The sequence below is a fragment of the Mya arenaria genome, chromosome 12 (assembly GCF_026914265.1).
Source record: "Mya arenaria isolate MELC-2E11 chromosome 12, ASM2691426v1".
NCBI classification, from domain to species: domain Eukaryota; kingdom Metazoa; phylum Mollusca; class Bivalvia; order Myida; family Myidae; genus Mya; species Mya arenaria.
The window spans coordinates 33,165,498-33,179,583 of record NC_069133.1 but is presented as its reverse complement, the minus strand read 5'-3'; the positions used below and the strand labels follow the sequence as shown (position 1 = coordinate 33,179,583).

Below are 14,086 nucleotides of genomic sequence, written 5' to 3'. Positions count from 1 at the left end.
AGCATGCGCCTGCTGGTCGGTATAGAGAATTTAGCTTCAACACCAAGGATAGTCATAAGCGCGGCTAACGCCAATTTAATGGTTTTGTTAAGCAATCATAAAAAATATCCATTACTTAATATTCCACAATAGTGTTATCTAATGAAAAAAGGATATGTTTTGAAAATTCCAAAATGGAATTTAAGAATGGTTAATTTAGGTTGTTAGTATTTTATTTACCAAAACAAAACCATCTTATGTGATGCAGTCTCATTACCATTTTGTCTGAAAATTATGGGGTTCATTGCTTCGGACAACTCATTTTAAGAGCCTTGTATTTTATGCACTCTATTTTGGCTATTGGTGTACGGTATGAGTCGATTTATATATTTTATTGGTCAGTGGCAGAATATTTTTAGTGATCCACTTATCCGAGTTTCAACGCAAAAACTTTAAGTCCCCTAATTATTATTTTTATAAAGTTCATGATGAAGAACTTGTTCTTTAGTATAAATTGGTCCCGTAAATGTTCTCTTGAAAAATACTTATTTTATTTTAGAGGGGTTATTACCAGAAGGTAACAATGGGCCTGTTGAAAACTTTATATATCTTAACAACATTGTTAACATAATCATGTTGTTAACATTTGAATCTGTATTGCTTTGGAAGGTTCACGGATCTGCAGTATTCCTAACAAGATTTGAGACAACCGTTTCAGCATTTATAAATTAGATATATGAGCGCATCGTAAAACATTATACCTTTAAAACTTAACAACAATATCGTTAATCACTTATAATGTTTTTGAACTTTTAAGACAATTCTGAATAATCATGTCAATGCCCACAATATTTTTTGTGGCTTAATTTGGTAACAACTTGGTAACAATTTGTCATCAACTCGTGATTTGTTTTACATAAACTATAATCCTATCAGTACAAATTGTGCACACAATGTACTTTTATTAAGAGGATGATAATATGTACTTTTACAAGTAATTCAGGTCGTAAACCAAACAAACCAAACAATTAGTATTTGTTCATAGATTGCCTTAAGGTCTGTTCTTTAAACCACAAGAAAGAAAAGTACATGAACTGATCAATTTTGGCTGCCAAAGTTTATATTACATTTGAATAGTCACTATTCTGCAGGGTATATATTACAAATTGTCAATTTTACTTCAAATATATTGTTTCAGTGTATAAATGATGTTAGTATCGTTTTTCGACTAAATTCTTAAAGTCAAAATTTTACGAAAACAATAACAAGTTATGAGGTATTTCCGGTTGGTTGTCGGTTTGTTTGGTATTCAGAATTAGAGCAAGCGTGGTTAACCGCCATGTATGCTCACATGCTCAGGGTAATAGAAGGCTCGAAATCTAAACCATGTGGTTTTTTCCTGATATACAAACTTATTCATGCTTTACCAGCATTTGGAGGGTACATGAAGTGAAACGTACTCGGTGAACTTTTTGAGAACCATGAATGTTCTGAATAATAATCAACTAGTGTATGGTTTCTGGTATTGTTTATGATTTAGGTATTAGTAAGTTTTGGAGGGAAGTTGTCTAAAAATAAAAAAAACTTATGCTCGTAATATGGAGTCTTGTTAAAAAATTGTCACAAAAGTGCCATAAATTTTTTATTATTATTCAATAAATTTGTTAAATTGTTATCGTTCAGTTTCGCCACTTCAATTCAGTCAGTATTTCAAAAAGTCAAAGAAAGTTGCGCTAATGTTTTTTAGTCATAAACATGTTTTATTATAACCAATGAATTTTATGTCGGTAAGTTATGGTTTTGCATAATCCAATTTTTGAAGGTTGTGGAAAGGGTAAGGGTTGCGATTTCAAATTGATACTGAAATTGCCGACCAACAACTGGGTCTAGTGTAATTTGATGCTTAATTAAACACTATTTAAAACATAGCTTAAAATAAAGCCACTGTGCAGCTACCTGGGCACTTTGGGAAAATATGAGTATGGTCATGAATTATAAATAACCAAAATAATTACAACCTTTTGTGTGAAAAGATTGAAAACCTAGAGGTCTTGACATGAAAACGCTGAGCTTGTGCGAAGAATTTAATTTCAGTCACCCCAGTGGTACGCGAGCTGTATGTGATCTTCATGTATCCAGTCATCAATATTATACTGTAAAAAGGTGATTGATTTGCAGGGATTCAAATCTAAAATGTTAAATGTTAATAGTATGGATCAATTCCTCGCAGGAAGGAACAGTCTTAAAATCAACGGCTTTTGTGTGTTCGCTCCATCGTCATTGCGCGGAATTGCGAGAACTGAATTTAATTCGATCAATCACATCCACGGCAAAATAATACCTGTTTTAATCAAATTGTTGTTCAGCTAATATGTTTGATATGCGTTATCGCGGAAAAACATAACCTTCGTTGCAGAAAATATCGGCTTCAGCAAGTTTTATTCCTAAGGGCAATGTTGTAATAGGCACTCTCCAGATATGGATTGATAAAAAACATTGTGATAGTCTGTGTCACAACCTTTCATATTCATTTTCAGATTTTTATATAAATTAATTAAGCAAAAACGTGTATCATTAGATGTAACCATTATTATTGGCGGCACACCTCAATTTAAATGTTAATGACTTTGCAAAAAAAGGATCTGTCTGCGTGTAACATCTACGAAAATAATATTACCGTATTTTCTCGACTATAAGGCGATTCGCTTATAAGACGGCCCCCTAACTTTGCCTATGAAATCTGGTGCTTATAAGACGGGGTCAATTTTTAAGCAAATCTAAAATGCTAAAATTCTTCCTAATGTGTAAAAATGTTCAAGCTCAACGGACAATTATCGACTTTCGCGGTAACTGTTTTTGTTTTACTCAAAGAAAATGGCGCGCAACTGTGAGCTCTCTATTTGGAGGTAGGTTAAAAATGAGTACATAAGTTTGCAGGACAGGTCGTTACTTATCGAAATTGTAATAATTAATTAATAACAACATATGTTTGTTTTAGTTTATTTTTTTATTAGAGACACCAATGAAGTTCTTCGGCAAAATAAATGGCTTCAATAACATAACTGCGAAAAGCCGAGGCATGAATAGGTGTTTGTTTAGCAATTTAATGCTTTAGGCAATATTGTCCCTTGATTGGCGACGAACATAAAGGATTCATATTTGCATTGTCATTTGTTTGCTTAATCAAATTGACAGTTAGGTACCTACATCATATTAACATTCCAATTTATTGATTTGATATATCTGTCATACTAATTATACTGACACGCGCCATGAGAAAAAACGCAGATATAACGGTACACTGTGTGACGTCAGAGCACGCTCGGTGAAGAGATTTCGTGTTGTTGTTTACTTAATTGCCCCATACTTATATCAGCAGACGATAGACTGGATAGACGAATACCCTATGTAAAATTTAACTGATTTTGACTTGAATCTTTTTTTAATATTTTATCGACTCGCTTATAAGACGGGTCCCCTACTTTGGGGGTAAAAATCGGGACCCAATTTCCCCGTCTTATAGTCGAGAAAATACGGTACTTATGCTATAATAGTGACCCAGCTGCGCCCCTTAATATACCAGCATTGCCGTTGGCATTCCGTCCTTTTGAGAGCTAATCATTTTATGAAATGCCTTTTGTGTAGCAAGACACATCACTATGATTAAAATATCTCTGTTTGGTAACAAGCTTCATAATGTTAGGCTATGAGTGTTCAAGTGTTTTTTAAGGTCAAGTAAAAGTCAGGGAATCTTTTAATTGGTCAGAGATATTTGGAAATTGAGAACAAATCAGAAAAAAAGTCAGGGAAATTTGGAACCAGGGGCTGAGGACAGGGGGAATCAATTTGTAAAATGAGCAGAAAAAAGGCTTAGGCAGTTTCTTCATTTTTGGTTAAACAGCAATTTGGTTAGGGAAAGTTAATATTCGGTTAGAGAAAAGTTGGTGAATTGCTTTGAATTCCTGTCATGGTGTCCAGTTCTGACCAAACAGGTCATGGATGTAAGCCTCTTGACTAAAATATTCCTTCTTGGTTGAAAATGCATTAAAAAAAGAAGGCTAGATGTAGGTTTAGCTATAGACTTATGTAGGTCATAGTCCACCTCTTGGCCCTTAAAAACAGACACTTAAATGGACAGGTTTCTTTCCAGAGTTATTGATACAACAGCTGTTTTTAAAATCAAGCCTAAATAAATTACAGTTGAGTGCTTTATTTTTTCGAGTTTTTTGTTTGTTTTTTGTGCAATACTTTGGCTATGGTCAATTTGGCTACATTTAAAATTAGCGATGCCATAATTGATTAGACTAAAATCGATTCTAAATCATATATTTCACTAGGTTGCATCATGATGTTTTCACGCAAAATGGCAACAATGAAACTCATAGAAAATTTGAACAATCTGTAGTAGTTCCATATTAAACTTATATTATTCATGAATTTTTCCAAATATTTTCCAGGATTACTTCAAGTGCCCTTATGAAGAGAAATGTAAGATGGACGTCTCAAATCGCCGATTCTGCAAAAGATGTCGACTACGCAAGTGCTTCGAAATCGGCATGCGCAAAGAGTACATTCTCACAGACGAAGAAAAGATGAGGAAGCGACAACGAATTGATGATAACAGGTATTTGTGTTAGGTAGTGAGACAGATAATTATGGCAAAAAATCATATCAGAATTTACATTGTGGCCCATATTAAGAAATGTTTTACTTATACCCATATAAGATGATACTTTTCTGACTAATATAAAGAGTTATTCCATGCACTTAATTTAAGTGCATCTAAGTATCACTTGAGGCTGAAAACCCTAACTTCACTTACTTTCTAAAATGTCACAAAGTCAGGCTGAAAATCATCATACATGCCAAAAAATTATTCTAAAAATATCTACATCCCCCAGCTATCAGCAGAGGTGAAAATCCTCCAGACTTAAAGAAAAAGGAAAAACATTTTTTTGTAAAAGGAAATTTAAATAAAGTTCAGTTAAAAGAAGAACTATCCAAAGATAATCCCATTCTGGAGTGATTAATATGATCGGCTGGTCAAGGACGAAATTGGATAGAAACCCAAATAAAAACAGGAAAATTCCATTCATTTGTCGGTTGAACACTCTACTGGTAGCCATTTTGTTTACAGTGCACATGCTTATGGGTAATAAGTATAAAATGTCACCCTAGTGTACTAATAGTAGGCCACACAACACCAATATTGTTAACAACAAAACTTTTGATGAGAAATTATATTGGGTTCATATTTTAACACACAGAGGTCTAAGAATGACGCACGCCTGTCAGACACAGGGCTCTTTAAAAGACACGCTCTTCGTCAAGCACATTATATTAGAACGCAAATTGTTTTACAGTATTTACCTTAATGTTCTCAGACAGCTTTTTTTTACTTCACTGGGTCAGTAACACTTGTATTTTATGACCTAACATTTCGTTTGCAAGAGCTTCATCTTGTGAAAACTAATGCACTGTAAATTAAACATTTTTATACGAAACTTCATATGTGGGGACCATGTTTGTTATATACTTCATTTGGTGGTCTACAAAGGGTTTTATGATGTGTCAATTGTATTTGAAAGAAACATGGTAAATCTTATGTCTGAATTATGTAGATGAAGTGGAATATTATCATTTTTTATCATCGCTGTTGTTGTTCTTTTTTGACAAAAGACTTCCTGAATTTCATTGATAGTCATGTCATGCCTCAATGCTCTTTCTTCAAATTTCATTATCTTCTCGAGTTAAGTTGCCCTTGTATAAAGTAATACCAATATTGTCACCAATTTATATTCATGTCATTAATGAAAAATGAATATTAATGAGCTGAAAGTACTAAATGGCATTGTTATGATTTATTATTTTTCTATGTTAATATTATTGTCAATGCTACTGATATGCATATTTTAATGATTATTATATGCATCAAAATTTGCGTTGGTCAATAGGATTAAGCTGTATCCAATGATTAATTAAACAATATCTGTTTCAATCACCTACATGTATAAAGCCTCTATTACTTGAATCAGTGATGGATGAAATAAATCCATGATTTTATCATAACTCCTTTCAAACACTTTAAATGTTGTCTTTAACTGATTCAAATACAAGTTTGGTAACAATCATCAGAAATTACTGTCGTCTTTTTTCTCGTTACTGTAGGAGGATGCGCGATCTCGAGAAGAGTATGGCGCAGTCAGGCGTTGTTTCCCCAAATCTTGGTGGTATGTCACCCGCGAAACTCCGCTCGCTTGAGCCCGAAGAGGAAGCTGCCATAAACGAGATCGTCAGGGCTTATCGTGCCTCCCTGGAAATACCCATCGAGTCTAAGGTGCCGAGAGATAATGCCAATTTTGCCGCACTAGTGAACATTGCTGAAGTCAGTGTGCGTCGTGTTGTAGATATGGCCAAAAAGTTGAAAGCTTTCAAAGCTTTATCTCAGACTGACCAAATCGGTCTTCTGAAGGGAGGAAGTATAGAGTTGCTCATTCTTAGATCTGTAATTTCATTCGATAAAGAAAATAATTACTTCTTAGATCCATATGACAAGGACTCGCTAGCGTTAACGCAGGACCAGTTCAAGGAAGGAATCGAGAAGAGCGATATGGGGATGCCGGGTATGAATATTCCCGGTGGGCCGACGGGTTTGTTCGACGATCACATGAAGTTCGTAAAGTCACTTGCGATTGACCTGAAGGCCGATGAAACCATGTTGATATTACTGCTCATGCTTTCGCTTTTCTCCCCTGATCGGCCAAACGTAACCGACAAAGTCTACATCTCAGCAGAGCAGGACAAGTATGCACTACTTCTTCAGCGATATCTTGAATCCAGGTATCCGTATCAAGTTGCTCGATCAGTGTTCCCTCGCCTTCTTATGAAGCTTACGGACATTCGTAACTTGAACGAGGAGCACTCCCAAGTGTTGCTGAAGCTGAACCCAGAAGGACTCCAGCCGCTAATGAAGGAAGTCATGGACTTGCATCTGAAAAAGAAAGGCACAGACACCGATACGGACAGTGACGCATCATCGTCAATAGCCTCCCCTTGAATGGAGACGGTTTTGTTGGACTGATATTGTTAGCTCCCTTGAGTGAAATAATTTTAGTTCGGAGATAGCTTGTGTTTTCTCCTCTAATAGTAAGGCATTGAAGTTCAGAGATATTTGTATATTTTCTCTGCTGATGATGCAGTGTTATCTATTGTAAGTTTTGTCGTTAAAGATAGTGTAAGGGAGATAATTAAGCAGTCAGATTTAATATTGTAGATTGATCTCCCTTTGTTGAACACATGTCTTGCTGTTGGTTCAGCAGTTTTGGGGCTGAAAGCCTTGATCATTTGATGTTATATATAACATAACACATTGACTGTTCACACTGTTCACAAAGTAAAAGAGAGGACACATCTGCGCCGTAGGAATTATTTGGCGGAAAAAAAACTTACAATAAATGTTGATGATGACACTTTAAAATTGTGTAGAAATATAACTTGATGAACTATTTTGACATGCCATATATATTGTCAAGTCCATAACTTTTGCCAGAAATGTGTTTTTGTCTCGTTCTTAGATTTTAGAGTAAAAATTTATATTATTAGAAAATGAATGATTTGCGTCCATAATATATTGATTTACCTCAGACCTTACTGTCATGAGAAATATGACTTGTTATGAAATAAGGAGTCAGTGATGTAGTTTTGATATGTTATGTGATGATGTCATAGTTGCTGATGATGTCATAGTTGCTGATGATGTCTGAGTTGCTGATGATGTCTGAGTTGCTGATGATGTCTGAGTTTCTGACGATGTCATAGTAAATGATGTCATCATTTCTGACGATGTCATAGTTAATGATGTCATCATTTCTGACGATGTCATAGTTCACAATAATGTCATCATTTCTGATGATGTCATGATAAATGAGGAAATGTCACAATAATAAATTTATATATTTGTATGATAATGAGGTTTAAGACTATGTTAGACTGTTATAAGTGAAAAGTTTGATTGTGAAACCTCACAACACATTTTGTGATAAAGATATATAATATGTACAGATGTTTAATGTGTATTTCCGGTGAACAGTTTAGGCAGTTGTTAATTCGACCTTGTTACTTTAATCACATATTTTTGTCTTTAAGACACCACATAAGTAATTCACACATTTGCAACGAAAACGTTTACTGCAGCTACATTACATCTCAGATGGTTGTCATGGAAACTAAACTTTCGCAATAAGACAAAGATCGAAATTTTCGTATTTGTAAGAATTGGTACAGAAACACAACATAACTAGGGTTGTAGTCAAAATATGACATTCAATATGACTCTGATGTTAAAATAATAGCTGTTTAAGCATAGAATATCATTCAAGTCCCAGCTTCATGAGGTCATCAAAATGTCATCATGTTTTTTAAGGAAAAACATATTGTTAACATTTTGTTAAAGTGCCTTTGAAAGATCAACCCAGTCAATGTTTTTTTTGTTCAATTCAGGTAACCATTGCACTGTCTTCAGTAAATATATTCAACTTCTAATTCACCAGTATTTGGTGGCAGATATTATTTTCTTGTTAAAAGAAATATATATTCCAAGGTCTTAAAGGTCTTTTTTTATTTCGTTTTGCGTTTCTCAAGCGAAAGAAAGAGCCACTGTTAAGACATCTAAATATACAGATTTTAAATACCAATGATTGAAATTAAGTGTGAAATATCTGAACACATGTTTTAGACTCTGCAGTGCATTAAAGTCTCTTGCCTCTACTCTAAGTGCATATTCTTCTTCTAATGACTGTCTTCTTTCTAGGAAAAACAGAATAATAGCCCCATTACAGAATAGGAAAAAAATATCCATTAAAATACATCGAGATGCTCCTCCCCTTCTTTCCAGTGTTCTGAGCTATTTCAGACTGATATTCTTCATAGACTTTTACATAATTGCATTTCAATGTTGTTCCACAGAGATGGTACAAAACTTTGACCGGCAAAATGTAAATTGTACTAAGAACCAGTTTTTACAGTTTTATGGAATAAATGTTAGACATAGAACCATGATAGTGTAAAAAACATATCCTGGACAATGCATTACTAGAACTTGTATTTGTAAAAAAGATTTTTAACTGTTTTGAAATAAATAGCCTCAACTTTTGATGGACAAAACTTATGATTGTAACAACTGCTGAGTTTTATACAGCTGAAAATCTCAGGTGTCTGAAGTAATCTTCTTACTTAAGACTGATAAGCATGTGGCTTATTAAATAAATAAATAAATGTGTATTTTCTGTGTTTTATGTGTTAGGTAACTGAATCAATATTTCACTTTCAAATAGTGTTCTGTTGTACTAGAAGCTGTACAATAACAAAAAATATTATCATTATTTCAGGAAAATATAAAAACTGAATATCAACTTTCGACTGATAATGATTGTTATAATAATATATTTATCTTTGCAAATTGTTTTTAATTGGTTTTAGTTTATTAACTTTGAACACATTTTTTTAATTGCATGATATTTCAAAATTATTTTAAAGAAAAAGTGTAATTTTTCATGACATTAAACTGCGTTCTACTTCTATATGTCTGTAATTATGACATTAAACTGCGTTCTACTTCTATATGTCTGTAATTATGACATTAAACTGCGTTCTACTTCTATATGTCTGTAATTATATTATTATAGAGTGATTATGTGCCATTATATTGAATGTAATTGTTTTAAACGAGGTGTAGATATTCTAAGATTTCAGGACTAAACTACTTTTGAGTGGTTGTAAAGTAAACAAAACATATTGTTTTGTAACTTACAAGAGAAAAAAAATAAAAAAATGTTTAATAATATTTTCCTTAAATCAAAGGGACATTTGAATGTTTTTATAGAGAAATATTAAAAAAAAATAATCTTTCATTCATTTAATCTTTCAAATTCTAAAGCATATTTTTTGCATAAGTATGAGTTTTACTAGACTAAATTAGTATTTTATTTTTTTTAATATGTTTTTTGATTACAAAAGAAAAAAAAAACACAAATTAAGTGAAGTTGATTTGGTCTCTTTAATTAAAGGAAATTATCTTGAACTCGATTTAAAAAAACTAGATAATCTTCTTGAAAGATATTCAAGTTTTGTTAATGGATGTGATCTTGGATTAACTGTTTTTATTTTATGACTTTTGCTATATATTTTTTTTTATTTAAATCATCAACTTAAAATAAGGATTAATGTTATGGCATTTGAAATATATTGTGGCTTAAACCAGCAACGCATATAAACAAGTTGTGAGCTTACAAATTTGGCAAAAACATATACACAGTTCTGGATTACATCTATTAATTCAGAATCAAGATTGTTTGTTAAAGCTGTTTTGATATTTTGTTGTTTGATTGTTGAGAAGTTTTGATTGTTTTTATCCAAGGCTTAGGGCAGCAGTATATTTATGTAACATTACTCCGATCATTTTGCCCCACCACCCTCATTTTTAAGCTATATTTGAATGTGTTATTCATTTGTATAATTATGGATGTACAAATGTTGATACATCATTTCTAAATGTTTGCAAACTGAGCTTAAAAGCAATACAAATTTAGCATCTTAATATTGGGACAAAAGAAAAATTTCCATAGCTTATATAATAGTTTTCATCTCCCAGTAAAACTCTGACCTTACCAAACCTGATTACATAACATGATTCAAGTACTGTTGTGTGAATTTAATTGCTGTAATTTAAATAGCAATAAAACTAAAGTAAACTGTAATTTGATGATCTTTGGGTCATTGTTTTTTTTTCATTTGAAAAAAAAATAAAAAGATATAAAAAAAAAAAATGAAATATTTCCAGTTAGGCTTTTTCCTAAAAGGGCAAATAAGGTTCGTGTTTCGTTCCTGGGAAAATTCTGAAAGAATCTGGCAGCCAGTAATATGACTGTTAAATGGCATGTAGCTTTCTTGTAGAAAATCTGCAGCTTTGAATAAGATATTTTTATTTTGGCTCACTTAGAATTAAGATTGTTGTAACATATTTTTTCAAGAAAATAAGCTTCGTAACTTCGCTTTACATTTTTGCCTGTTTCTTCAGAAAATGTTGTATTGGTACGCAACATGTAACTGAAAGAGTTTCATGTTTGCATGTATTTTTATGAAAAGCATATTGACGTATTCAGGACGATAGAATGCCTTTTATAAGTCATTAAGTGCTTTAGAAATAGCCTTGAAAATGTGTGAAACTCCCAATGCTGCTAATTACAAAATGTTAATTACATTATTACTTTGTTTAAACTAGCTTCAAGATGAAAGAAAATAAATTCTGAAGAGAGATACAGAGTTACTGGGGTACAATATGCCTAAAGCTCTTGAGGATTTATCCGTAATGATGGAAAACACAGATGTTAAAGCGGGTGGGGAATGGATTTACCATGTGGGTGCCGGTAGTTTGATACTATGGTTGGAAAATTAATAAAGAGTTGTAATCATTTACAGATAACAAGTTTTCAGAGATTTGTTTCGATTGAGGAGGCCACCCATAAGTAGTTTTAACATTTAAGAAACTTGTACTTTTTCCCACTGAAATCAATTTGTTTACCTTTTTGTCTTATATATTTTATTATATGTCTCTTTGTCACTGTATTTTAGGTTATTAAGATGGTACTATTTTAATCATTTGAAGGATTTGTAAATTTCTTTTCTGTTCTTTTTTAATCAAATAATTATGACTCTTTTTGTTTGTGTTGCAGATTAATTTATATTTGATCGTTTTTCGTTTCTGTTTTTTTCTGTTAATTATAAGGTTTCTTTTATAATTGTTATTAGTTTTATATCTTTGTGCTATGTCATTAAAACCTTGTTTAATAAGAATATGTTATCTTTAACTGTTTGAGATTTGATCATCATTTTCACTCCAAACCTTATACCGAATTTTACTGAAGTATAGATAATAGCTATATGATAGAATATATGTTGGAGATTATAAAAGTGTGAAAAATTGGGTAAAAATCTCTAATCTATGTAAATTTATTAATACAATCTGTAGTATTACATAGAACACTAATCATTCTTTACACATTAAAACCAAATTGTTTGAAACTTATTTTTTTAATAAAATTATGTTTTCCATTCAGTTCAGAATATGAATACAATTATTTTAGTTTTGTAAAATTTAACATTAACGGATATGGAAGCAAAGTTACTTTTTTCCTGCCATAGTTTTCCCTAAATACTTAAAACTCATCGCTGTTTGTGTAATGACTATGTGTGTGTAATGAAATACATGTACTATGAAATCGTTTTGGCCATGTAATGAACGCTTGCATTCGTGACTTTTATGCTCTTTCATTGTAAATAATCATACATGTGCTTTATGTTTAAATAATGTTATATATAAGCTTAAATAGTAATGTTGAAAACAGAATGGTGAAGTTATATGCGTAAATAAATATGTGTAAAGTCAAGATGGTTTTTTATCTTCTTATCTGCAAGACAATTACAAGTGAGGACTTAAACTGTGGACAAATCCGTGAAAAAAGTCGTTTATAACGACAATGGCATGTAATGCCCTTCCGTGTAATGTGCTTAGTTGACTGATCCAACAACTTAAGCCTGATTAAATTACGTCATTCCTGTTTAAATGAATATACACCATGTAACCCTTAGAAAAGGTGAACTCAAACAAGAACTGTACATCAACCAAAAGCTACTATTAATTCATTTATCAGAAATATGGTTACCCCTTTACTGCCTAATAAACGTAGATGATTTACTGTGTTTTTGCAGTCTCAGAATTACAATGGTGTGACTGAGGTTACTGCTGTGGAGTGGTTAAAGAACTGAGGTTACTGCTGTGGAGTGGTTAAAGAACTGAGGTTACTGCTGTGGAGTGGTTACAGTACTGAGGTTACTGCTGTGGAGTGGTTAAAGAACTGAGGTTAATACTGTGGAGTGGTTAAAGAACTGAGGTTACTGCTGTGGAGTGGTTAAAGAACTGAGGTTACTGCTGTGGAGTGCTTAAAGAACTGAGGTTAATACTGTGGAGTGGTTACAGTACTGAGATTAATGCTGTGGCATGGTTACAGTACTGAGGTTAATGTTGTGGAGTGGTAACAGTACTGAGGTTAATGCTGTGGAGTGGTTACAGTACTGAGGTTAATGTTGTGGAGTGGTTACAGTATTGAGGTTCATGCTGTGGAGTGGTAACGGTACTGAGGTTAATGCTGTGGTGTGGTTACAGTACTGAGGTTAATGCTGTGGAGTGGTTACAGTACTGAGGTTAATGCTGTGGAGTGGTAACGGTACTGAGGTTAATGCTGTTGCATGGTAACGGTACTGAGGTTTATGCTGTGGTGTGGTTACAGTACTGAGGTTAATGCTGTGGAGTGGTTACAGTACTGAGGTTAATGCTGTGGAGTGGTAACGGTACTGAGGTTAATGCTGTGGCATGGTAATGGTACTGAGGTTAATGCTGTGGTGTGGTTACAGTAATGAGGTTAATGCTGTGGAGTGGTTGCAGTACTGAGGGTAATGCTGTGGAATGGTAACAGTACTGAGGTTAATGCTGTTATGTAGTTGCACTGTTGAGGTTACTGCTGTGGTGTGGTTAGTGTACTGAGGTTACTGCTATGGAGTGGTTACAGTACTGAACTTTATGCTGTGGAGTGGTTGCAGTATTGATGCTTCTGCTGTGGTGTGGTTACAGTATTGATGTTACTGCTGTAATGTGCTTGCAGTATTAATACTACCGCTGTGGTGTGGTTACAGTATTGAGGCTTCTGCTGTGGTGTGGTTACAGTATTGATGATACTGCTGTGGTGTGGTTGCGGTATTGATGCTACTGTTGTTGTGTGGTTACAGTATTTATGCTACTGCTGTGGTGTGGTTACAGTATTGATGCTACTGCTGTGGTGCGGTTACAGTATTGATGTTACTGCTGTAATGTGCTTGCAGTATTAATACTACCGCTGTGGTGTGGTTACAGTATTGAGGCTTCTGCTGTGGTGTGGTTACAGTATTGATGCTACTGCTGTGGTTTGGTTACAGTATTGATGTTACTGCTGTGGTGTGGTTACAGTATTGATGCTTCTGCTGTGGTTTGGTTACAGTATTGATGCTTCTGCTGTGG

General features: G+C 33.4%; 1 protein-coding gene across 9 annotated transcripts in view; it reads left to right on the top strand.

Annotated features, from left to right (window-relative positions):
• LOC128210198 (nuclear hormone receptor HR96-like) overlaps positions 1 to 12,422 on the top strand; it is a 164,193-nt gene extending 151,771 nt beyond the window's left edge. For all 9 annotated transcript variants that reach the window (XM_052914386.1, XM_052914383.1, XM_052914381.1 and 6 more), the window contains 2 exons: positions 4,437 to 4,603; positions 6,148 to 12,422. In XM_052914386.1, the coding sequence (XP_052770346.1) occupies positions 4,437 to 4,603; positions 6,148 to 7,036 (1,056 nt within the window). In that variant the 3' untranslated portion in view covers positions 7,037 to 12,422. The remainder of the gene's footprint in view (positions 1 to 4,436; positions 4,604 to 6,147) is intronic.
• The last annotated feature ends 1,664 nt before the right edge of the window (positions 12,423 to 14,086 follow it).